At 49.5% G+C, this 25,369-nt stretch overlaps 3 protein-coding genes across 3 annotated transcripts; 2 read left to right on the plus strand and 1 right to left on the minus strand.

Annotated features, from left to right (window-relative positions):
• Window positions 1-4,406: 4,406 nt before the first annotated feature.
• On the plus strand, window positions 4,407-4,869 carry LOC112590475 (uncharacterized). The gene is made up of 2 exons (XM_025307123.1): window positions 4,407-4,541; window positions 4,588-4,869. Exons 1-2 carry the CDS (start codon window positions 4,407-4,409, stop codon window positions 4,867-4,869), a joined length of 417 nt encoding a protein of 138 aa, XP_025162908.1.
• Window positions 4,870-5,018: 149 nt separating this feature from the next.
• LOC112590476 (uncharacterized) lies at window positions 5,019-6,386 on the plus strand. The gene is made up of 4 exons (XM_025307124.1): window positions 5,019-5,198; window positions 5,847-5,954; window positions 6,045-6,200; window positions 6,336-6,386. The coding sequence occupies exons 1-4, from the start codon at window positions 5,019-5,021 to the stop codon at window positions 6,384-6,386; spliced, it is 495 nt and encodes a 164-aa protein (XP_025162909.1).
• A 341-nt stretch (window positions 6,387-6,727) lies between these two features.
• On the minus strand, window positions 6,728-24,255 carry Kal1 (anosmin-1 Kallmann syndrome 1). Its single transcript, XM_025307129.1, has 8 exons — window positions 24,084-24,255; window positions 20,948-21,072; window positions 10,808-11,000; window positions 10,382-10,732; window positions 9,666-9,862; window positions 8,667-8,811; window positions 8,322-8,536; window positions 6,728-7,283 (listed from the first exon to the last, which is right to left on the minus strand). Exons 1-8 carry the CDS (start codon window positions 24,169-24,171, stop codon window positions 7,056-7,058), a joined length of 1,542 nt encoding a protein of 513 aa, XP_025162914.1. The 5' UTR covers window positions 24,172-24,255; the 3' UTR covers window positions 6,728-7,055.
• Window positions 24,256-25,369: the final 1,114 nt, after the last annotated feature.

The following is a 25,369-nucleotide window of genomic DNA, read 5'->3' on the forward strand; positions in this document are numbered from 1 at the left end:
GTTATAAAATAAGTCATAAAATAAGTTGATGCGACAATTTGGGAGCATTTTTTAATGAAAATGCAGAAAAAATTTACAGAACAGACTCAGAATTGACCAAACCACAGCTTCAAGATGACTGCATGAAATGAGAAAAATTTACAAGCTTGGAAAATGGGTTATGCATAAATTATCGCAAAGCAGCATTATCCACCGGTTGCATTACGCACGTTTCATAATAGACAGCGCAAAAAACATTTTTTGCGAAAAACTGTTATTGGCGATGAAAAGTAAATCATATATAATTCTAAACGCACACGTGCCTGGGTGGAGTCGAGACAGCCTTCTGCATAAGTGGCGAAGCCAAACATTCATAGCAAAAAGACCCTTTTGTGTACTTTGTTTATTTTTGACGTTATGTGCACCAATGAATCATAATGAATGGCGTTTAAAAAATATTTCGGTTTAAAATAATTACATCGGAAGGCTGAAAGAGGACAAACTTTGGCATACACCCAATATTTCTCAGCAGTCTGCGAATTGTTGCTCGACCAACGAGAATCGCAAGATTTAAGCGCGTGCTGCGCAAGTGATGTCATTTCGCGAATCTGCAGGTGCTGAAGGTGCATTTTATCCTGGGCTTGTGTTTCATACTGTTCTTTTTCGGCGGAGTGCTGCAATTTTACATTCTCTGCTCCTCCGTCCAAAAATTATCGGACGCAGTAAATTGCGCTGTCTGAGAGATCCCCTTGAACATGTCGCGACTTGTATTTCTCTGGTGCGCCCCGTTGATAATTTTACGTCGAGTTTAGAGCACAGGAATGACGGATATGGCATTCCACGAAAACTGGTATCAATTTACACCGTCATTCAAACGCGTCTTTCTGCTGATGGTTCTGAGTAATAATTTGGAATGTGAAATTACAATGTGCGAAAAATTACGCCTCTCGTTGCCATCGTTTATGTCGGTAAAATAACCTTTATATCGGCAGATATCTGTACTACGCGCGCGTGTGTGTATGTGTGTGTGTGTGTGTATGTGTCAACTTTTTTATAATTATTGGGGACTTGAATAAGTTCTCGCTGTTTTTTCGTGAAAATGAATGTTTTATTAGAAAAAATTAGTAAAGAACATGTCTTTGAAAATATTGTCCATCGCTAGCGACTGTTTTCTCCCATCTTTCTGGCAGCATACGAATACCATGTCGAAAGAACGACTCATCTTTTGAGGTTATCCACGAATCAACCCATTTTTTGGCATCTTCATAAGAATGGAAGTGCTGCTCAGCCAGGCCATGAGTCATCGATCGGAACAAGTGATAATCGGAAGGAGCAATGTCCGATGAATATGGCGGGTGAGCTAAGACTTCCCATTTGAGCGTTTCCAAGTAGGTTTTGACCAGTTTTGCAACATGTGGCCGAGCGTTGTCATGCTGCAAAATTACTTTGTCGTGTCTTTCCTCGTACTGCGGCCGTTTTTCCTTCAATGCTCGACTCAAACGCATCAGTTGTAGTCGATAGTAATCTCCCGTGATGGTTTCGTTGGGTTTGAGGAGCTCATAATATACTATACCCAGCTGAACCCACCAAATACAGAGCATAAGCTTGGAACCGTGGATATTCGGCTTTGCCATCGATGTTGATGCATGGCCGGGCTTACCCCACGATTTTCTACGCTTCGGGTTATCGTAGTGTATCCACTTTTCATCGCCAGTCACGATACGATGCAAAAAACCTTTCCTTTTTTGCCATTGGAGCAGCTGTTCGCACGTGAAAAAACGTCGTTCGACGTCTCTCGGTTTCAATTGGTACGGCACCCAATTTCCTTGCTTTTGAATCATTTCTAATGCTTTTAAACATTTGGCAACTGTTGTGTGATCAACTCCTAATGACTCTGCAAGTCCATTTCACGTCTGACATGGGTCTTCATCGAATAATGCTCCCAATTCTTCGTCTTCAAACTTTTTGGGAGCGCCAGAGCGTCCTTTATCTTCAACATCAAAATCATTATTTTTAAAGCGTCTAAACCAATCTCTGCATGTTGTTTCCGACAGAGCATGGTCCCCGTAAGTTTCCACAAGAATTCTATATGCATCAGCTGCAGATTTTTTTGAAAAAAGTAATGCAGTAAAATTCGCCGCAAATACTCTTTTTTTGGCACGAAATTCGACATGTTTAACGCTATGAAAAAATATGTTGTTTACGCTTCGGCGGAATAACATATACTGTCGCTTCGAGCCTAATGATGGAGCTTCACGATGAAGTTGGCTGTAGTATTGCCCGATGCAAAAGGCTTAGATAACACCATCTGTCGGGAATCAGCGAGAACTTATTCAAGTTCCCAATATATCAAGATACCATGAGTCAGCCTTGTGTGTAACTAATAACGTTGCAGGTTTTGAATCAAGCGTACTCGGTGGCGCTTCTGCTTTTAAGGTTGAAATAAAACACGATGTTGCAGACACTGGAATGTATCGTTTTCTCTTTCTTTCTGCAAAGTCAAAATTATCACGAAGAAACTTGTAGACAAAACAAGGCTCCTAGATGCAGGAACTTTAATCTCTACATTGTACTTGAAGTAAGAAGATCTGTATATGATCCCTGAAAACATAAAAGTATCGTATTCGAGCGAATGCTGAGTAATTAAATTGATATAGTTCGATCCAAGCAATATTCTTCAGTGCTCAAATTACCAAAATATAATTCACTAATAATGACGCCGCCAATCTAAAAGGCGCAGCCGGTAACCCGTTGAAGAAAGAAACGCTTTAGCCTCAAAGCGGTACAGCGAGGATTAAACTGCACCAATTCTTGACTCATATGAACAAAGTCAGCGGGACATTGTTTTTGAATTCTGCTACTTTGCAGTACTCAGCGGGACAGTATAAGATAATCACTGTTTCGTCGAGCGCGAGTGATTAAAAGGAGGAGGCTTATTGCCTCTTGTCCCCACGACAAAGAAAACGATCGAGATAACTGCCGCGGCATTCACGCACAAAGTCCTTTATTCGTATATTGCGATGAAACATTTCAAATTTGAGGAATGTCTACTTTGTATTCGTCAGTAGTGAGCAATATTTTAATATGACGCAGCTCAACTTTTGAAAATCTATTTTTGGCTAGCTTGTACGGTTTTGCGAAACTTAGCTTGCCAATTAAGAGTTTGAGGTTTCTGAATGTTTGCCGCGACCATTTTGAGACGAAAGAATAAATGCATATTTTGAATCTCAGAATTGATGCTAAACGCGTTAAAATGAAGGGGTATGTCCTGAAAATTACACTGCCAATCAATTAAGCACACTCGCCACGTATTCCGAACATTTTCCTCTCGCTTCAACAATTCAACGATAAATTAATTAATAATTATTAATTAATAACGTGAAATTTATCTGACATGCAACTTACCTCTTCAAACATTCTTTTCTACGATTCCGTTGTTAATTACCATCCATGTTAATTACATTATAATTTATCGATCGTTGGAATAAAAATGAAATATTCAGGGTATTTTATATCTTTGTGCGATCAGTCTAAATGTCACGTTTTGGAAATATTTCTTTAGCTGGACGCGCTTTGAAGGAATGTCTAACATGGAATTTTGATTTTCTCCTTTTTGACACTACAAATAAAAATGTCTGCCAAGTACCTGAATGCCATTTGCACGCCGTCGAGATATCGTACCGAAAAGAACGACAAAAGTCACGAACAACGCTGAGCAACGAATTTCTTATTCGCCAGTGCAGCGTGAAGATATTCACCGGATCTGGAGATTTCGTCTCATCTGCTTTCCGCCGCGCATTGTGCCGCTTTCGCTCGTTCCGATATCGCGCTGCGAAAAATTCCGCGCCGTTCACCAGCCATTTCTGTCGTGCTGCATTCTGTTTCACGCTTCACGCACGTCCGGTCGTTGCAAACGCTGGAAATGGAGCAGCTCCGCGGCTGCCGGTAGAGCACCATAAGATAATTGTCGGTTTACGGAGCAGCGGTAATTACAAAGTCCTACATAATTCTTGCAGGCAGCGCAGCCAAGGCGAGGGAAACGCGAGAGACGCATCCTCCGACGAGGATACCGCGATGTTTATTCATAAGCTTCTTTTGCAGCGCATTAATTTTCTTTATATTTCGGGCAAACCTGCAATGCGTCGTCATGCGACAATTAACTTTCTGCTGAGCCCGACGATTAAAGAACGAAATCACACGACGAAAGTCGACAATTGGAGGGCAGGCATGTTGTATTAATGGAGACCAATTAGAAGGGAGCTTACAAAAGGAGTAACGAATAACTGGAGGTCAACCGCGAGAGCTGCGCATCGCCTGCGAAGTTCTCTGGAAGAATCGCTCGAGGAGAGACAAGATCGATGTCGCGATCGAGCGATACGAAGAGCTGAGTAAAAGAAGAAAGAAGCAAACGGCCGACTCTGGCGAAAATGAACTTCCAGAGCGTGAATCTCATAAACGTCCGGCTGAACATGGTTTCCGGCAACTTGCTACCAATAACCAGCGACAACAGGTTTTCGCTATTTTGGCGGATGTACAGCATGCTCGTGTGGCTTCTTCAGCTGGTGAGCGCATGAGCGGTTTCACCCCCGGTCTCATAGCGGTGTCAAGACAGAGAAGATCTTTATGGACGCCATGATCTCCATCGTGTTCATCACGGAGGTGATTTTCTTGAACATGCAGATTCTGCGGCACAACAAGCTGATGCGGCGGTTCATCCTCCAGCTGGAAAACATCCTCGACGCCGGGGACGAGGTGATGAGGAACATGGTGACGATGACTATGAAGCCGATTATGATCTTGTTGAACATCTATTGGATGATCGGCCTGGTGTCCGTAATCATATGGTACATCATACCGTTCACCTTGCTGTCCAAAAGGAGCTCCTTCTAATACGAGGATTATCGGATACCAGTCGCTTTCAGCCAGCAACCCTTCTCGGCCACGGTCTCCGTGCTGGATAGCCTGGTCGTGTCGTTCGGCAGCTTATTCATGTCTCTGAAGAAGGTCAGCGTGGACATCTACATGGTGAATGAATCTACATGGTGTTGTCGATGACGGTGCAATATCGACACATGGCGACGAAACTCGCGCTGATATTTCGAGAAGGCGCTTCGTGGAACAAAGAAGACCCCTGCCACGGGGAAGTATTCTTCCGGGATGAATGCGTGGATGGAGAAGGAGTTGAAAATGTTGTGTCGGCACCACAACACCGTGATCCAGTAAGTAGTCTGTTAATGCCCGCCGGAAGCTCGCTCATCCTTTGAAGGTGAAAGGTACATTCAAAGTATCTGGAATGCATACATTACCTACCTACGCACGCTTCGTTTCAACCTGTCATTCGTGCTGAAGAAGCTGCTGTCCTGGAACTTAAACCTAATTTACCTCACTAGCGTAATCCGCTTCTGCTTTGGCGCTATGTAGCTGAGTACGGTGAGTAATCTCGATCGTAATCGAGTAAATATTAGATGTATGCAAAAGTTGTAGTCATTTACTTCAGTCTTCTAATGTAATTACTTTAAATTAAAATATTTTCCCGCCAGTTTGTGTTTTTGCAAAGATGCTATTCAGTTTTCTGAAACACCATTCATCAGTAATTAGTATACATAACCTTAGAAATTACAGTTGATGCAATGACTGACAATTTGGCAGCGTTATTTCTTAAGTTGTGTGCACCAATGAATGAATAACGAATGAATAACGAATTTTAAAAAATATTTCGGTTTAAAATAATTACATTACAGAACTGTGAAGAAAAGAGAAACTTTGATATACATCTAATATTTCTCAACATTCTGCGAAATATGTTACTCGACTAGCGAGAATCGCATGATTCAGGCGCGTGGTGATGCCATTTTGTGAATCTATAGGTGCTGGAGGTGGATTTTATGCTGGGGTTGTCCATCACTCTGTTCTTATTCGTCGGAGTGCTGCAATTTTACATTCTCTGCTCCTCCGTTCAAAAGTTATCGGACGTAGTAAGTCGCCTTGTCTGAGAAATCCCCTAGAACTCGTCGCGATTTGTACTTCTCTGGCACGCACCGTTGATAATTTTACGCCGAATTTAGAACACAGAAATGACGAATATGGCATTCCATGAGAACTGGTATCAATTTACACCGTCGATCAAACGCGTCTTTCTGCTGATGGCTCTGAGTAATAATTTGGGATGTGAAATTACAATGTGCGAAAAATTACGCCTCTCGTTGCCATCGTTTATGTCGGTAAAATAACCTTTATATCGGCGGATATCATCTGTACTGCGCGCGCGCGCACGCGCGTGTGTGTGTGTGTCAACTTTCTTATAATAATATCAAGATACCATGAGTCAGCCTTGTGTGTAACTAATAACGTTGCAGGTTCTGAATGAAGCGTACTCGGTGGCGCTTATACTTTTAAAGATGAAGTAAAAGCACGATGTTGCAGACACTCGAAAGCATCGTTTTCTTCTTCTTTCTTAGTAAAAATTATCACGAAGACACTTGTAGGCAAAAAAGCTTCTAGACGTAAAAACTTACATCTCTACATTGTACTACATTATACTTGAAGTAAAGAGATCTGTACACGATTCCTGGGAAAATAAAGGTATGTTATTCGGACGAAAGCTGAGAAGCCAAACTCAATTGCGACACGATTGACCTTCCGACCGGACCTTCTCTCTCTCTCTCTCTCTCTCTCTCTCTCTCTCTCTCTCTCTCTCTCTCTCTCTCTCCCCCCCCCCTCTCTCTCTCTCACAAAGCAGACAGGCTCTAATTATTTCCCTCTTTATGCAAGAATAAAGTTTCACGTGGAAGAATCTTACAGTACGTCTCGGCCACTCAGACCCGGTCTTTCAGCCGGGAGCGAAGCCCACCAAGTACCAAAGACAGATTCGGGGAAGCTAATTCCAAAGGTTCGGAAAAATCGCAGAGGCCTCGCGCGCTCGCCCTCCTCGAGAAATCGACACGCGAACGAAGCACGAGTCCCTCCGGCGATATCCACGAGCTGTGGATGTCGTCTGCCCACAAATCGCGGACATCAGCGTCGCGACTCGCGACCCCATTCGGTCGCGTCTCACCCCCGCCGTCAGCGAGTTTATATCATACAAGTGGACCGGCGAAGTGCCGTCGGGATCTGGACGGTCTCGTCTTGCATCGCGCGCTCTTCCGCCGCGAGTGCTTCTGCCGCTTCTGCTCGTCCTGACAGCCGGTCGCAAAGAACTCTATGCTGGCTCCGTGGCCGTCGCCTCCGTCGTCCTTCGGTACGTTGCGCACGTTCGCCTTGTACGTGCAGTCGTTTCGCAGTTGTTGCAGCTCGCAGTGCGACGTCTGAAAGCAATCGTACGCCTCTGATCGCGCGTCTCGACTCATCGAGGCTGCGATGTCGACAGTTTTCCGCTGATCTAAGCCTACGCGTTTCTCATTATACCTCCGAGGACCTGCCAGCGATATTTATGTTATTGCCCTGCCCGGGTGAACAAACCGGGGGGGGGGGAGGAGGGAGGGTTTATTATTGGGTACAAAAGCCTTAAGCGTGGTCTACAATGGTAGTAAGCAGTAAGAAGTAAGCGTAAGCGGTAAGAAATAAACCAATCACAGTCGATTATAACAAAAATAATCAACTGTGGTTGGTCCATTCCTTACTGTTCACGCTTACTTCTTACTGTTTGCGACCACGCTTAAGTCTCTTCTTCAGCCTAATTTCTAAAGTAATTATTTTAATCTGGAATATTTCCCGCCGTTTTGTGTTTTTCTAAGGTCGGTATTGGACTTTCTGAAATGTCATTCATTATGATTCATTGCTGCATATAACCTTAAAAATAATCCTAACCGCAGACATTCGTGGATGAGCCCTGGACAGCCTTCTACGTTATTCCGGCAAAACCGAGTATTCACTGTAAAAAAATTCTTTCGTGTATTTTATTTATTTTTGAGGTTATGTGTGCACCGATGAATCATAATGAACGGCATTTGAGAAAGTTCAATATCAACCTAGAGAAAAACTTACGGAACGGCGGGGAAATATTTCAATTTGAAATAATTACATTAGAGGTCTGAGGAAAAGACTAAAACTTTTGCATACACCTAATAACACCCTGAGTTTCAGTTATTCCTCGTAAGATGTGACGATGCGAGATGTCCGGATGTCGGATCATGCGGACCGATCAAACTCCGCAAGATCGTTACGACGCGAAAGAAAACAATCGTAAAAGCGCAAGAAGCTCTAGGAGAGACGTGATCAAGGCGCCGAGGAAAGGAAAAGAAGAAAGGACAAGAAGAAGAAGAAGAAGAAGAGAGAGAGAGAGAGAGAGAGAGAGAGAGAGAGAGAGAGAGAGAGAGAGAGAGAGAGAGAGAGAGGGGAAGTACCTGGACCAGCTGCCAAGCGTCGGCCTTCCGCCGGTGTTCCGGGCTTTTCTCGCGCGAGCAGGACTCCTCCCGCCACGTGACGTTGTACATCTTGGCGTCGCCGTTCGCCGGCCAGACCAGGCGCACCTTCACGTCGCCACAGTGGCAGCTCATGCGACGCACGTGGAGCCCAGCCTGGGTTCGCTCGCACCTGCGAGAACGTCTCTCGACGTCGGCTTCAATGAAAGGTCATTCGTTCTTTCGTTCATTGTCCCGACTACCGCTAGGCTTAGAAGGGGGACCGGGGGAGGAGACGATGAGCTATCGGCGCGGACGAGTTTGTCAGGTCAGCGTGATCGAGCTTACCGTACGCCATGTAGTCGGTGCTGTTGAACACCTTGGAGGCCTTGCGCGACGCCAAACGCCGGCCGCCGTACACCGCGACCGCCTGTACCTGCAGGAAGTACTGGCACTTGAGCTCGAGATTCTTCAGCTCGTAGCACGTCTTGTCCTGAAAAGACGCCAGACACTCTGATACCTCTTCCTCCCCTTCCTCTCTTTCTCACTTCTCCGCCGCGCACCCTCCTCTTTTTTGCGCCCTCTTCGCGATCGTCTTTCTGCCGCTTGTTTCGCTTCTCTTAACTCTTTGAGGCACGTATTTTTCAGAAAATCCGAATCACATGAAAATTTATTTACGAGGGTTTCTGGGGTTTCTGGGGTCGCTGATGACGAATCCGTTATCAGATTTTCGAAATTCAAGATGGCGGGTCCAAGATGGCGGACGCAAAAATGAAAAATCGCGATAATTTTGGTGACATCGGTGATTCGTAATCAGCGACCTTGAAAGCTAACCAAAGTACAATTTCAACTAATCATATAAAAATTTTATGATCCGCCATCTTGGAAAATAAATTTTAGAATTTGGACCTCAGATTCGTAATCAGCGAGCTCAAAAACTAACCAGAGTACAATTTTAACTAATTTTATGTACATTCTATGATCCGCCAACTTGGAAAATTAATTATGGAATTTGGACCTCAGATTCGTAATCGGCGACCCAAAAAACCTTCAAGTCTTGATTTTGAGCAAAAAATTCACTCATAGTTCATAGAAAGTGATTTTTCTGTAAAAATATGTATTTTTCACATTTTGTTTATTTATAATAAATGGACAACTTATGCAAAACACTTTTCAACCTTTCATGTATGTTCCCATATCATACAAGAAGCTAAAAAACACAGAAAACCCGACAAGAATCCCTCAAATATGAAATATTTCATGAAAATGTGAGAATAAATAGGTGGTAAATTATACTTACCATTATGCCTCAAAGGGTTAACTCGACTAACGACGAAAACGACTCACTTTTAGGACCGTCTTGTGGTAGACGAGGATGGAGTCGTTGGTCGGCCCGTGAATCAGCCTGCTCCAGAACACCTTGTAGAAGGATATCGGTACGTCCGACGTCGGCTTCACCCAGCGCAGATTGATGCGCAGCTTCCCGCCGACGAGGCGCGCGTTCGACAACGTCAGATTCTGCGGCTCCTTCGGGTTTCGCGGCTCTACAACGACGATCGGCGTGTTGGGTGAGGTAAGTCATACAGTCGTGACGCAACGTTCGTCGCGTTCTTCGCTCTCTGCGTTTGCTCATTCCGACGGCGAGGCGAGAAAGCGCGCGACGAACCGTCGTTAATTGCTTATTTTACGAACTGTCGTTCGCGAGGCGCGCGACTAAAGGAGTCGCGTGAAAGCTCGTGATAAATCATCGCCGGCCCGAAGAAGCAGAAGCGACGGCCGCGGCCTCAGCTGATGATTCTTCACCTACTTAGAGAAACGATCGTTGGCACGCTCGTAATCCGGTTTCTCCGCCGGAGCTATTGCCATCGCGCCGCATTCTAATTGTCGTTCCCTCTTCTTCTTCACTTCTTCTTCGCGATCACGATCATGACGCGGCGCGGCGCGGCGCGGCGCAACCGGGAAATTTATGCGAAGACGCGACCTCGCGCCCGACGAAAATGATTTATCGCCGCCGACGATGAAGCCGTCGCGATAATTAAGCCAACTAGTCTAGCGGCATTCACCTTTAGTCTTGAAGGGTCTGGAGGGCTGCGAATAGCCGCGCGAGCCGATCCCGTTGACGGCCGCCACGCGAAACTGATACCAGTGTCCGGTCTTGAGCCGGCCGCGGAGGGTCGCGTGCGGCTTCGTCGACACGTGGCACACAGTCCAGGAGCTCAGCCTGGACTCCAGGTACCTGGGCCCGACGAGGTGGCGCTCCTCCACCAAGTACCGCACGTCCTCGTCGTCGTCGTCGGCGGCGTCGGGGATGGAGGTCGCGTTGGCGACTGCCGGCCTGCCGCTGCGCCAGGTCAGGAGCACCAGGTTGCTCTTCTGCTGGCGTATCCGTAGGTTCTCCGGCACGACTGGCAGGTCTAATTGAAATCGGGGGTCTAATTGCAATCGAGGGTGGTTTGGGAGATTCGCGAGTGAATCACGACGGCCCTCACCGTTTCGGCCGTCCAAGCCGACGGGGTGCATGCACGTGACGCCGCAGTCGTGGTTGCAGCACTTGGCCAGGTCCGGGCAACGGGAGTCGTCGACGCAGGCAACCAGGCAGGCGGCTTCGAAGGGCGTCATGAACGTTCTCTCGGGGCAGTGTCCGGGTTTCGTGTAGTTCGACGCCAGGCAGTTCTGCACGCACTGCAGCAGGACGACAGGATCAGATCACGGGCCGATGAGGAATCCACGCGAGCCGGAACTCGCGGGGCCTATCTAATTGGCGGCGCTTATCTAATTAGCGGGCGTTCCCGGCCGGAGTCGCCTTTATCAACGGCCGACAGCTTCTCGTCCGAGATCGACTCGGACTTGGCCGCGTCCCGTCTTAATCGAAGTCCTCGTCGATCCGATCCCGCGATCCTGTCGCGTCGGTGCGGAAGAAAGATACGACTCCGATCATGCGGATAGAAAAAAGGATAAAAATCCAATAACACCGTCGAGCCTCGATATCAAGCTCTGCCTCGATCAGAAAGAGGAGATGGACGGGGGAGGGATGGGGGAGGGGGGAAGAGTGGAGAGAGCTTCCCTGCCATTTTCGTGGAAGGCAGTCCTTGCTACATAGTTACGAAACTGCCCGGATCCTTCAAACGGGCCCCCGAGGCGGATTCGGCGGGATCGTCGGGACGAAAAAAAAGAAATGCACCTCTATGTATTATATATTTCGACTTAATGCCGCGTCCGAGTTGGCTCGCGCTACCGTGTTTTTTATCTGACCGACATTTACGAACAATGTAGAAGCGAGAGAGAGAGAGAGAGAGAGAGAGATATGGGACGAGAAGGAAGGCGAGGGGGCCGACCGAAGTCGATGGGAAAAAGCAACATGCGAAAAATAAGCCCCGACTGCAACGCGGGACGCATGATTACAAACATAATGCGGCCTCTCGCGAAATACCGGGACATTAAGTCGTATATCGAGTTATTAAATTTAATAACTCGATTCGTGAGGCGAGTTCTCGGGAAGTCTCATTTCAGCGTAAGTGCGTCGTATCGGGTTTCGTAATTATGACTTTTATAGCTGACGAACTTTATGATAGATCCGCCGCAAATTTCGCGAGATCGCACCACGCGCTGGAGCAAAAGAAGCAACATACCGACCGCTTTCGGGCAAAGATAAAGATAGAGATAGAGGTAGAGGTAGAGGTAGAGGTAGAGGTGGAGGTAGAAGTAGAGGTAGAGGTGGAGGTAGAGGTAGAGGTGGAGGTAGAGGTAGAGGTAGAGGTAGAAGTAGAGGTAGAGGTAGAGGTAGAGGTAGAGACAGAAGTAGACATAGAGATGGAGGTAGAGGTAGAGATAGAAGTAGAGGTAGAGGTAGAGATAGAAGTAGAGGTAGAGGTAGAGATAGAAGTAGAGGTAGAGGTAGAGGTAGAGGTAGAGGTAGAAGTAGAAGTAGAAATAAAGATAGAGGTAGAAAGAGAGAGAGAGAGAGAGAGAGAGAGAGAGAGAGAGAGAGAAGCATCAAAGAAACCGTCTACGTTTACGATCGAGCGCAACGTACTCTACTTGGTTTCCGGTAGATGCATGATGACTTATAATAATAAACTACACACACATACACAGACAACGTGAATAATGTGAGCGAGACATGCTCTAAGCGCATTAAAACACACGACGCTGTCAATGACACGGCTCGAGCTCGTAGCTTCAGGATTAATCATACGCTCGACATTTGGACGTTGCGCGTCGCGGAGAATGAGCAACGAGTATTAATCTGTTTGACGGCCGCCAAGTATGAGCGCGCGGCGCGCGCAAGTCGCGAAATGACGATCACTCCGTCACATCTCGGAGGTGCAATGCAGTTATTAATGCGGGAATAAAACCCAACGCGCGACGCATCGCTTTCACCTCGCGCGCTGATGCCGTGTGATGGACGTTGTGTGCTTAGACCATCTTAAAATCAGCCAGATTAGAATAGATGAGATGAAATATGTAAATTCCTCTGTCCCTGTCCCGATTGCAATTGCAATCTCAGTCTCGATGACGTCTGATATATACAGGGTGTCCATCCAAATGGACACCCTGTGTTGTAATATCTTACACATTTGCAACAAGTAGACGAATTGATCTGTGTGTAAAGATAATAAAGATAACACTTTTCGTGGTGAAAGATAATGGCTTTTCTGTCACCTGACTGCACCACCTCACACCGGCTGTCTCTTCCTTTTTCTTCAAGATTACACTCGTCCCTCTTCAAGTTCTCAAGACGTACGATAATTCAGCAACGGAAAACAAATCTGATACCCTCGTATTATCTAGACAAGCATGAGTTGACAGTAGAATTTCACCAAGAGCAAACACTGCGTGCAGGAATTCCGCCACGTCAAAGTGGCGAACACGAAGAAGGTGCCGCTCGTCACCTACTGCTCGATCACGCGATTCCGCCGAGTCCCTCGCCCGAGGTGAGCTCCGTGCGCACGTCGAAGGTCGGCACTACCGGAAGTCAAGATCGACAGACTGCGAGTGGCCCCTGGGAGTCTTCGCCGACGTGACCGAGAAGATGAAGAAGAAGCGAGTCGCAGGATCGCCAGGTAATCGGCGCTCGCGCGCAGGGGCGCATCCGACGACTCGACAACTTCCACTCTCGGGGAAGCCGAGCGGCGAATCGCGATCTCTCCTCGGAGGAGGCCCCCAGGAGCATTCCTGCGCCGGCGACGTATACCGGCTGTCTCGCTGTCCTGCGACGGCCGCTGCCGCGACATATATCATTCGAACGGTCGAGGAAACTGGTTCGCTTACTTATTGGCCTACTTTTTACAGAGGGAAGCGAGCATGCTTCGTACGGAGCTGACCCGAGCTGAGGCGAGCGGTGTCGTTGACGGTGATCGCCCGGGGCCGTTGACCAGCTGATAAAGCTGATCGCGAGAGGACAAGGAGCATCGCGTCGCGGTAGCTCGACATTGTTGGCAAAATCACACGTATCGCCTTACCCTTCTATTACTCGGCCCGTCCGCCTCTGCTCTTCGGGGATTCCCTCGGCGCCGCTGCTCGGCGGGACGAGCGACCGAGCATTACGAGGATTGCGTTTGATCAGACTGGACTAGCACCCGCTATGGCACGGATGACTTCGCAACTATGGGGTCGAATGTTGCTCGAATCTTCCTATTGCTTGGGACGTTCAAGCCCGAGGGATTGTTTGAGCTGAAGCTGCTTGCATCTCGACGGAGTCTTCAAGTATCGGGCACGAGTTCTCTTGCAAAGTCGCCGATACTTTAACGCGGAACGATCACTTTCTCCCGCATTTTTCTAATCTAACAAATGCGTCGTATATTGGTCGTAATTAATAATCGAGTGTCGTTGCCGACTGGTGAGCGGCACGTCGACGCTCCGCGCGAATGTTTGGAAATGCATTCGCCGGGCTTCGGCGAGAGTTGGCTGCGACTCGACCCACAATATAACGTGGTCTCTGGTACATACGGTAAAATTATGTACGACGTGTACATTATCGATGTATAGGCTGTGTACTATCTCTTCCTCTCCTCTCTCTCTCTCTCTCTCTATCTCTCTCTCTCTCTCTGGCGATTAAGCTTTCCTTAAAAATACCGAAGCACGGCATAGCGATCGGTAGCGGCTGGCTTCCGCGTTCCGTTGTCAGTCGAGATTTGTTGCGAGTCAAGCGGGAATATCGCACGTTTCAGTGTCGCCGGGGAGTTTATCGCCAGTTATCACGGAGTCGTCATGTCGAAAAGCGCGGAGGCAACTTTCACGGTAGAGGCAGGAAATTTCGCATCGGAGACGTCCCCGTTCCTCCGAAACGGGAAGAAGGCGCGAAACTACAAACACGCAAGTCCCTCGGCGGGAATATCGCCGCGTGAGAAAGCGAAAAATGTCATTCGTCATCGGTCGCAATTCCGCTGCCCGAGCAAGTGGTGGCCCTGCGACTCGACAATATCAGATAATGCAGACAGAGCAATGGAGAAAGAGCGCTGTTATGCGGGCCACCGCGCAATAAATATCGCCGCCATTGTTGCGAAACGGGACGCTGGATATTACAAGGAACGCCGCGTTATCCAGTCACGCTCCTCTCTCTCTCTCTCTCTCTCTCTCTCTCTCTCTCTCTCATAAACTGTAACAATCGTCTAGAGTCGGAACCGAAGCGCTCGCGAAGAGAGACAGAGAGAGAGAGAGAGAGAGAGAGAGAGAGAGAGAGATATCTGCGAGACGACGAGAATAACTCGCGAGAAATTGAGAACCGACACTTCTATACGTCTAGAGCGGTCTGAAAAGATTAAGATATCCCAGCGCGACTTTCACCGATTTTTGACACGTTTCTTTCGGCGTGGCCTTTTTGCCCCCGCCGATGCGCGTTGCGCGCATCACGAGTGTGATAATCGCCCCCGGAACGTGCAGTAGGGTCGAGAGAGGATAAACCGAGGCGAAGTGAGCGCGCGCTTCGGTCCGAGACGAGAAGCGTCATCACGCTCGAAGAATTAACTTCGCTGCGATGCGCGCGCCGAGATCGCCGAGTGATATCGGAAGCGATCGCGCGGATCAAAGTGTACAAGAAGGCTAATGAAGTTCACCAAATCTCTCGCCTCTCCTCTCTCCCACTCTCTCTCTCTTTCTCTCTCTCTCTCTCTCTCTCTCTCTCTCTGTCCCTCTCCTCCCCCCTCTCTCTATCTCTCTCTCTCTCGCTTGTCCTCTTCCTCGCTCATCCCCGGTGTTCTCTCTCGGTCGATCGCGCCGAAGGCGCGCGGAGGCCGATCTGTTCCACTCGAGAGCTTCTTCTTCACGAAGATCGGAGCGCGCGCATCGCCGCCGCCGCCGTCCCGAAGTGATCGCGAAGATTAGGGTATGGCAGGAGACTAATGTAGTCCGCCGTGAAGATCGGCGATAGTGTCGATCGGCAATACTGAAAAATCATGCGCGCCGATCGTTGCTCCTTCTTCCCCCGCCTCCCCGCCTCGCCCCGCTCACCCCCTCGCCCGGGCGCGCGCTCTGCCTCACCCTCCCGCCCTCTGGGATCTCTCGCATCGGTGGGCTACCCCAATTAAAGACTTGGTGAAGATCGCGGTTTGAAGTATTCATTAAGATCGGTATAGTCGAAGCGGCCTTCGATCGAAGTTCATCGCGAGAATTGGCCGGCCGATCGCCGTCGTTAAGAAAATTATATTGCCCATTGGCGATTCAGCAGCGTCGTTTTCTTCTCCGCTTCTTCTTCTCCCCCCGCCCGCCCCCCCCTCCCTTTCACTCTTCCACCCTGAGTCCCATCTTCCTCCACCTCTTCGTCTTCTTCCTTCTGCTCCTCCTCCTTCTACCTTGCACTTCGCCTCTTCTTCTCGCTCATTCTTTCCTTCCCCCCTCCCCTGCGCGCGAACGCGCGACGGCACCGATAATTAACAATCGAAAGGGCGCCGCGCGTGATCGATACTGTGGAACTCGCGTTCGGGGAGGCGGCGGAGGGGCGGGGGATGGAGGAGGGAAGATGATCGCGAACGATGTAGAGTTCTCCGCGATATAACGATCGCGCTAACGAAGTCGATTGTTGCAACGACGGTCAGAGGCAGGGGTGGGAGGGAGGGGAGGGGAGGGGTTATCCTTTTTCATCGACGTGCGCGAAAGGACGCCGCTGCAGCAGCAGCAGCCGCTTTGATATCGAGGAATCCTCATCATTATGAGCGTTATTTCCAAAATGGAGCTTCGCGATTAATGCTAACGAAGTTAATTGTAATAACGGTGACCGCGAAATTTCTTCCCTCGCCTCCCTCCCCCCTCCCTGCCTCTCAACCTTGCTCGCTCGCTCTGCCTCCTCCGCGTCTTCGCAGAAGCGGACGAAGTTCCGCCAGCGGAATTCCGCCTTAAGGATTCACGCTAACGAAGTTAATTACGGTCGCGAAGAAAAATGCTAATTGTCTCTTCCTCCGTTCTCTCCGCGCGCTCTCTCCCTCCTGCGAGAGAGCGAGGTTTCTCCTCTCGCCGCCATAGCCAGCGACGGTGACGGCCGATCGGACGGGCGAACTCGAAGAGAGTGCCGCGCGAAATGAGCGTCCGCCGATCGGGCATTCCCGGCGAAGTTCCGCGGTTCCACGACTACGTCGGTCAAATGTGATGGCAGCGGACGCCGCTGGAAAGAATGCGGGGGGTTACGTAACGGGTCACGCGCCAACATGAAAATACGACGCGATAAATTCCAGCGCGCGTGCGTGCGCGCGCAAAAAAAATCGCCTTCCGACTGGAACGACACGGTGCGGATGCGTTCTACGCGCTAATCGCGTGCGCGATAATATGGCCGAATGAGTGAAAGCGTCATTCGTTTGTTCGCCGAGGTCCGTTTGCGTTTCTCTTGTCGCGAGGTGAAGTTACCAGGCGTGACTCTCGCCGCCTCTTCACGAAGAGCCGCGAGAATGCGCCATGTCCCGAGCCACAATCGGCTCCAAGCTCGAAACTGCGACTTCCGGTCCCGCTTCAAGGCTTCTTGGCCGCTCGCCGCGGCCATCTTGATTTTCGCGACACCGAAAACGGGAAAATGCGCGCTCCAAATTGCCGCAAAGCGCGACAAAGCGGAGGTGTCACACTTGCAATCGATTGTAACTCATGCGGCGTAAAGGTTGCAGCAACATTACTGCAACATTGTTACAACGTTGCAGCAATGTTGCCGCAACTTTTTGTGCTATATAGCAAGATACACTCCGGACGCTTTCCTTTCGCGCTCCGACAATCGATTAACTCGCGGTAAAAGGTTAACGTGACATGCAGCTCACCTTGTCCGCCTCAACGTTAATTTAACCTGACGACTGTTGGAACAACAGAAAGGTGTTTTCGGAATATTTCGTAGGCGCGTTTGTCATTTTCTCGACACATTCATTCTTCGCCTCGTCGCACTTTGCAGGACTTTCGATCATGCGTCTTCTCGCTTCTGATGTCGTAAATCAAGATGGCTGCGGCATGTAGCTCAAAATGTAAGCAATAACAAATTGACCAATCACAGTCGTTTAATCACGGGCTGTAAGGAGAGTAATCGTCCGCAGTCGGTTAATTTACTCGCTACTTACGTCTTGAAGCAGTGAAGCGAGGCTTCTTGTCAAGAGCGAGAACTCGCGCACGACGGAGATTTATCTGGGCGAATCTCGTCGCGAATCAGCGCGGAAGACGAGGAGAATCGGCCGCGAGTCGCGTGTCACGACCTTTCCCTGCCTCTTCTTCGTCTTCTCTTCTTTTTCTTCTTCTTCTTCTTCTTCTTCTTCTTCTTCTTCTTCTTCTTCTTCTTCTTGTCAATCAGCCGCGAGTGCGATCCGGCGAGAAGAATCGGTTCCAGCCGCTTCCACCGACGGCGAGAAACGCCAAGAAGAGAGGAAGAGAGGAGAGGGGGGGAGGGAGAGAATTAATTTTGCCGCGCTAAAGAGCACCTTCGAGCGAGCGAAGTCAAGAGCGAAGAAGAAGTTGGGATTCTGGCGGCGGAGTTCCCGAAGAGCGGCCGAAGCGCGCGAGAGCCGCGCGCACGTTGCAGTCGAATGCCACTGGCAGAAGATTGATCGTCGGTGCTTCGGGATAAGAACCTGTTTTCGATAATGTCGGAAGATACGTTTCTAGTGCGCCATAGGCGCGCATCTGGACTTAGTGTGTTGCCGCGCAACCCTTTTATAGGCCATTACTTCGGGACTTTATTGCCGGCCGCCAGTCAGAGCTCGGGGGCTATCTCTTCGTCATTCCTCCTCCTCGCCCTCCTCCGTCCTCACCCCATCGGAACGGCCCCACGGAATCATTTCGGGGCCGTTTGCCGTAATGACGTTTGTATACACGCCGGCGAAAAATATCAGCAATAAAGCGCCGCCGCGCCGCGCGCGGCGGCCTCGCCGCTAAGTTTACTGGTAAGTCAAGGTGGCTGTCGTTGCTCGTATTCGACGTCACGTTATCTCCTGTCCCGCCGACGCCAATTAAAATGTTTAAACCCCCTGGCCGCGCGCGCGCGTGAGCGTATCGTGGACACGCAATGCATTTTCATTCACGATACGCAAAAATCGCCGACGTGACCAACCACGAGTGAGAGTGAGAGAGAGAGAGAGAGAGAGAGAGAGAGAAAGAGAGAGAGAGAGAGAGAGAGAGAGAGAGAGAGAACTCTGCTCTTTGTAGCTCAACTGCCTGCATCAGCCTCTACCCAGCAGTTTCCTTTCCCTCTTTCTCGCACCAGGTTGTCGTACATCTACTTCTCCTCGAGTTTCAAAAGTGCGCGCTAGTTTAGCTACAAAGAGCAGACCTGCTGGCGCCAGAAATCCGCTCTCGACCTCCAAGCGTTTCCCGTTTCGTTCGAGGACTGCCGCTCGAGCTTTCCCGGCCGGTCAGTCGCTGGACACTTCCGTCCTCGAAGGAGCAGTTGGCTCTCCTCGGTCGGACGACCCAAATACGGTTATCGGTTCGTTGGCCGAAAGGCTGATCGCCATCGAATTCGGCATCGAGTCCGAGTCCATTTCACCATGGCGTGGCACACCACCGGTGTGCACCCCGTAAGGCCTGGTCTACAATCATTCTCGGATCACCCGGACCGTCGTCGTTGGCCATCGTGCAAAGTTGCCGTAACTGTCGTCTGTCGCCGACTGACAGTCGCAGTCGTAAGTCGGGAAAGACAGAACGAGGGCGCTCGGCCCTTGTCCGACCTGTGACAACTTTATGCGATAGCCGACAATCCCGACAAACGACGTATTGTAGACCAGGCCTAAAATCGTCGAGCGTGACGATGATTCAAGTGGGCGCGGACTCAGGGACGCTCGGATTCGCATAACTAATTACACGCGAGCGAGAACCCGCAAAACCCGGACAAGCCCGGATGAATCATCGCGCGCGTCTGCGACTCTCTCTCTCTCTCTCTCTCTCTCTCTCCCTCTCTCTCTCTCTCTCTTTCTCTCTTTCCCTTGCTCTCTTTCTCCCTCTCTCTCTCTCTCTCTCTCTCTCTCTCTCTCTGTTGCTCTCGCAGCGGACTCTCGGCGACAAAGCGTTGCGGGAACCAGTTTATTTAGCGATGCTATCGAGTGTCGAATCGGCCATCGAAATTAAAATCGATCTCCACTCGGGCCCCGGTACAATGTAGCGCGCTGATTAATCGAGCCGATTATTCCGGCTGATTGCGACGGGATCGCGCGCGGGTCGATACCACAAGCGCCAAGAACGATCAAACTTGTGTCGGGAATAATGGCTGTTTGCGCGACGCGAATGTTCTACCCTGACGTTAATCCCCGCGGGCTCTCACTTCGGCTTCTGCCGTGTTAAACCGCTGCCTGTTGAACCGCGCTTTTCTCGTCCTGCGCGAATGCGCAAGTCCCGCAAGTATATCCCCGAGGAACTTGCAGGAAAATTAAAGAACGCGTAGCAAGGGTGCGGCGAGATCCGACTCGCGCGACTTTTCGACTTTGCGTCTCGATGCAGTTTTCAGATGCGGACGCTTACAAAGGACGTGTAAACTGGAGGAGCTACCCTTCGGCACGAGAGAGCGTTCGCGACGTTCTTTTATCGTGCCGTCGGATTATTAATCTACGATCATGCAGCATTTCCACCAACTAGCCCCCCGCGAGTAAATAAATAAGAGAGAAGCCTAGTTGGGTCTCGACGGTCGTCTCTTACAATTACAAGACATTTATATGTATAAGAGTGTAATATTTACGGGAAAAAAAATGTTTTCTTATAATTATAAATTGTATATTATAAAATATATAAGATATATATATATATATTATAATTTAAAGATATATATATATATATACTAACTAAATTAATTAAATAATTAAACTTTTATAATTAAATAATTTTATAATTTGAATAATTTTAAAATTAAAATAATTAACAAATTATTGTTAAATTGCAATATATGCATGCGCGTCTTCCAAAAGTGTAAGAGAGACAAAGACGGTTGTCGCCTCCGACTGACTCCTCTTTCGCTTATTTGTTTTACTTTTTTTTACCGTCCGTCCTGGTTACACAAGAGCAAATTCGTCAATTTTCTGTGTAACGGTGTGCGACAAAATTGCGAAGCGACAGACGCGAGCGCGATTGCGCCTCTAGCGATGCTCTTACGAATAATGAGTGAATGAGCTTGCGAGAGGGCGACGCGAAAAGATGCAGATAACACACAATCTCGCCAACGTGCAATGTGTCCTCATCCTACGTACCTCGTCGGGATGGCTCTCCCCGCAGCGGGCGTCGCACCTGGCCACTCTAATGGAGTCGTACTCCTCGACGTATCGCGTCCACGATGCCAAACATCCTGGTAGCAGCAACCACCACGGCCACCACTCTGCGCGGAAAGTGACATCGTATTATTAACTCTACCGCGCCCAGCGTCTCTCTCCGCGGCCGGACGACCACATTTTTCTCCTCGTTCGTGTCATAATGCGCGAGAACGCGAACCGCATACCAGGTGTTCCAAGTCGCAGGCTCAAACGCGCGACGCGCCACAGGAGCATCCTTCTCCGCACGACTTCGCGTCCACGTCGCGACGACGCCGACGGGCCGAGTCTTTGGTGCACCTCGCGAGTCGATCGATCCGCTCGCGTTTATTTCCGCTTTCCAGGACGTTTTACCTCCCACGACGAGGACGCGAGGAAGCGCGAGACGCGCGTGTGTCGTTAGCGCACTACCCCGCTGGGTTTAGCCTCGAGCGGCATTCGGCTCGGCTTAGGAGTTTGGTCTTTTTGCTCGCGGAGCGCCGCTGAACGAGCTGCTCGCTCGAGTTCCCGGAGATTGTTTCTCCGTTTTAGCAAAAGTACGATTCATGCCGCTCGCGAGCGAGCGAGCGATCGCGACCGCGGCTACCTGTGCCGATGATCCCACGCGCCTCCTCTCGGAATTCCGATTGGGCCTCGTCGACGAAGAAGGCAGGCAATCGCGGCCGCTTTTTCGCCGTTCACGTAAATACGAAGACCGGAATGATATGACGGAGATGCGAATCTCCGCGGCGCGGCGACGCCGCGGAGGATGCACGGACATCGGCGCGGCGACGATCGCGATCGATACGTGCGATCCCCGCGAGTGCAAGAAAGCGGACGGGAAGTACGGGCTGCGAGCTGCGATCCTCGCATCGCGTATCGCTAATGGGAGGCGAGTATGGGAGGAAGTACGACAGGATGAAACGATCTCACTCGGTTATTAATGATCTACTTGAAATCGGACTTACGGACCATTATTGTTTCCATAATTGAAAATCAGTATAATTAGTAAAAGTCTTGTTTAAATTATTTATCAGATTCGAGGTTTTTATAAAATTAAATTTGAAATGTTAGATTCAGAGAATTATCAAATTCAATTATTCAAATTCAATTAACGATCCACTTGAAATCAAATTTACGGGTTATTACTGTTTCCATACTTGAAAATCAGTATAATTAGTAAAAATATTGTTTTAATTATTTTATTTTAATTATTGTTTTAATTATTTATTACATTCGAGGTTTCTATAAAATTAAATTTGAAATGTGAAATGTCCAATTCAGGTAATTATTTATCAAATTCAATTATCCAATTAACGCTCCATTTGAAACCGAATTTACGGACTATTACTGTTTCCATAATTGGAAATCAGTATAATTAATAAAAGTCTTGTTTAAATTATCTATCACATTCGAGGTTTTTATAAAATTAAATTTGAAATGTTAGATTTAGAGAATTATTCATCAAATTTAATTAATTAATCAATTAATATAATGCGTGGAAAAATTATTAATTTAATTCTCAAGATAGTGACAATTAGAAATGAGTGGATGTCATTAATAAAAAACAGATGATATTCTTACTCATAATTGGCACAATTCTTGTATATACAGGGTGTCCGGGATGTTTTAGAGACGAGAAATTGTCAAGAGATGTGGTCATTTTCAATAATTAATAACTCGATAACTATTGCGATTTTTGCAAAATGGTACTTGACTTTTCTTCTCAGTTTGATCCGATTAATCTTCACACAATTTTTTATTTCCAGAACATTCCGGTCGCCCTGTCACAATGATAATGATGTCGACTTAAAAACTCGAGAGATATCGTTAATAATTGAGTGAGATTGTTATACACATGTATACGCGAGAATCACATCGGTCATAAGCGAGAAAAAGGAAAGAGACAACATCAAGGTGTGTACATACAATTCGCCGGGGACAATGGCTTCCGTCCTGTCGCGCGCGCGGCGCGGTTTATCAGAGATTTCAACGCCTGCACTCGAGGTAAAAGTGTCGTTCATCCCCTGGCGAGGAAAGCGCTCGGCGCCGGACTCGGCCTTGGACTTTTCCGCCTCTGTCGCGAGCGCGAGGAGGAAGGTCGGATTAGAGAAAATTTATCACTCGGTAATTTATCAGCGCGCCGACGTAATATCGGGCCGCGTTCGCCCGGCGAATGCAGATCGCGCGGCGCAATCTTATCGCGCACCGCCGTAAATTAAATTGCCACGTTGCTCGCGCGCGCGGGCGGCTCGGCTCCGCTCGGCAGCAGCAACAATCGCGCGGCGGCTTATCGCGGAAAATGCAAGATTGTGGGATCTTATCTAGCGGCGCGAGTGATGACACGGATTAAGGCCACCAAGCCGGGCTTGATCCTCGGCTCCGATCTCGACGATGTGGAAACTCCTCGCGACGCTCCTCTCACGCTCTCGATCGAGGTGATATTTGCGCGAGCATCTCGAACCGCGCGCGATTGACTCCCGCTCGAGCAAATCGTTTCCGACGGGCTCGTAATGAACGATCTCTCCGCGGGATCGCGTCGTCAATCTCGGACTTTCCGCGATGGAGCAACACGCGTCAGCGGAGGCGCGCACCGCGCCGCCGCGAGAATCCTGAAGTGAAAACGGTACTTCGGAGCGAGAGCGGAGGCCGTAAGTGATTCTTGTCAATCCACTTTAGCTTTTTCGCACGAATGCGCGAAACAACTTATTCCTCGCGGATGCGCGCGCGGCGTATTATCTTCTTAGGATCTTTCGCATCTCGCGATTAAACGAGCTCTCGCCGCACCGACTCGCTCGCGAACCGCCTTCTTCGTCTTTCGGCTACGGAGGAGTCTCGGTGTCGAAAATACCGAGCGCAGGCCGAAATCGCGCTTCTCGAGCAACCGTCGATCGCAGATACGCGCGGTTGAACCCGCCTCGGCTAATACGAGCCTCCTCCCTCGGCGAAATGAAGCGTGACAAAGGGGGCGGAACGAATCTCGATAATGAGCGCGTCTAGCGCGACGGTCTAATGAATTAATTGCGCGGACCGACGTGGACGCTTCCCCGATCGAGCGGCCCGCCGAAGCCGTACGAGCCCCCTGCAACCCCATACGTACTTCTGAGGGTGGCCGGTGGTAGCTGCTGCCTCCGTGGCTTTCTCTCGCCGGTTACGGTCGACGTGCTGCTGTCGGCGCGCGGCATCATCGCTGGCTCGCCGATGGTCTTCCGGCAGCTGGAGGCTGTGCAAATTGCTATTTCAGCCGGTAACTCCTGCTCTCTCTCTCTCTCTCTCTCTCTCTCTCTCTCTCTCTCTCTCTCTCTCTCTCTCTCTCTCTCTCTCTCTCTCTCTCTCTCTCTCTCTCTCCCTCTCTCTCTCTCTCTCTCTCTCCCTCAGGCACGCGCCGAGTACTGCGCTCTCGGAGGAGCTCCTCTTCGCAAGTCGACGAGTCTCCGTACGACGAGCCCTCGTGGTCGTGGTCGTCTTCCTAGAGATGACGCAGCTGACGGCGCATGCTGGGCGCCCGCGCTATCAGCTGACGACTGCTGTGCGACGGAACGGACGATCTGTCGATCCCTCGGCTTCCGATCTCTCTCCTCGCGGTCCCTGGAGACCGTGAACGGCAACAATCCACCGTTCAAGACTAAACCCGTAAGACCGAGCCGAAGCGTTCGAACTGGGGATCGGGCTTACTTTCCTGTGCAGACCGATCCTCCTCTCCTGCTCTCTCGCCCTCCTGGCGCACTCTTCTCCTACTCTACGCCGGGCCCACACCACTTCGTGTTTCCACCACTCTCGCCACCGCCACCCATCGCAATGACCGAATCATTAACTTCAGGAAGGGTCCTGGCTCGCGCGCGCAAGGAGCACACGCGCGCGCGCGCGCGAGGGAGCGCGTTCGCCGAACCGACAGAGAGACGTGAGAGACAGAGAGTGAGAGAGTGCGCGAGAGAGAGAGAGAGAGAGAGAGAGAGAGCTTCCTTCCTATTTCTTCCTTTCGTCCTTTTGCGAGTCTGTCGCGTTTGGGGACACGGTAGCGCTCTTTGACCCCTCCTTCTCCGAGGGAAAGGGGGTTCCTCCTTTAATCTTCTAACCGTGCTCGTTTCGGCTACGCGAATGCCTCGCCCCTCGATTAGACCAACAAAGACCCCACGTTGAACGTTGTTGTCTTTGCTTTTTTTTTTGCAAGCAAGATAGGATCGTCTCGCTTTTGCGTCATAGCGTTCACTTCAACTTCGTGGCGAAATGAGGTCAGGTGCGTTGCGAATCTTTCATCGAGCGCGCGGTGTTCGCACATTTCCGCAGAGGGAAATGATCTCTCCGCCATTTTCCGCACGTTGCGCAGGCCAAAGTCGAGCGACAGGTCGTCGTTTACACGCCGATCCACGTTCCCGATCGGCATTT

This window comes from Harpegnathos saltator, unplaced genomic scaffold, assembly GCF_003227715.2.
Source record: "Harpegnathos saltator strain DR-91 unplaced genomic scaffold, Hsal_v8.6 scaffold83, whole genome shotgun sequence".
NCBI lineage: Eukaryota > Metazoa > Arthropoda > Insecta > Hymenoptera > Formicidae > Harpegnathos > Harpegnathos saltator.

Excerpts from the sequence above, each read along its gene's own strand:
- LOC112590476 (XM_025307124.1), top strand. The coding sequence starts at position 5,019 with ATGGTGTTGTCGATGACGGTGCAATATCGACACATGGCGACGAAACTC. Across the intron at positions 5,955-6,044 it reads TTCAAAAGTTATCGGACGTA|AACACAGAAATGACGAATAT; the intron begins GTAAGTCGCCTT and ends CGCCGAATTTAG. Across the intron at positions 6,201-6,335 it reads CGTTGCCATCGTTTATGTCG|GTTCTGAATGAAGCGTACTC; the intron begins GTAAAATAACCT and ends ATAACGTTGCAG.
- Kal1 (XM_025307129.1), bottom strand. The coding sequence starts at position 24,171 with ATGATGCCGCGCGCCGACAGCAGCACGTCGACCGTAACCGGCGAGAGA. Across the intron at positions 8,537-8,666 it reads CACCGACTACATGGCGTACG|CCGACGTCGAGAGACGTTCT; the intron begins GTAAGCTCGATC and ends CTTTCATTGAAG. Across the intron at positions 7,284-8,321 it reads ACGCTTGGCAGCTGGTCCAG|ACGTCGCACTGCGAGCTGCA; the intron begins GTACTTCCCCTC and ends GATTGCTTTCAG.
- LOC112590475 (XM_025307123.1), top strand. The coding sequence starts at position 4,407 with ATGAACTTCCAGAGCGTGAATCTCATAAACGTCCGGCTGAACATGGTT. Across the intron at positions 4,542-4,587 it reads TCGTGTGGCTTCTTCAGCTG|ACAGAGAAGATCTTTATGGA; the intron begins GTGAGCGCATGA and ends AGCGGTGTCAAG.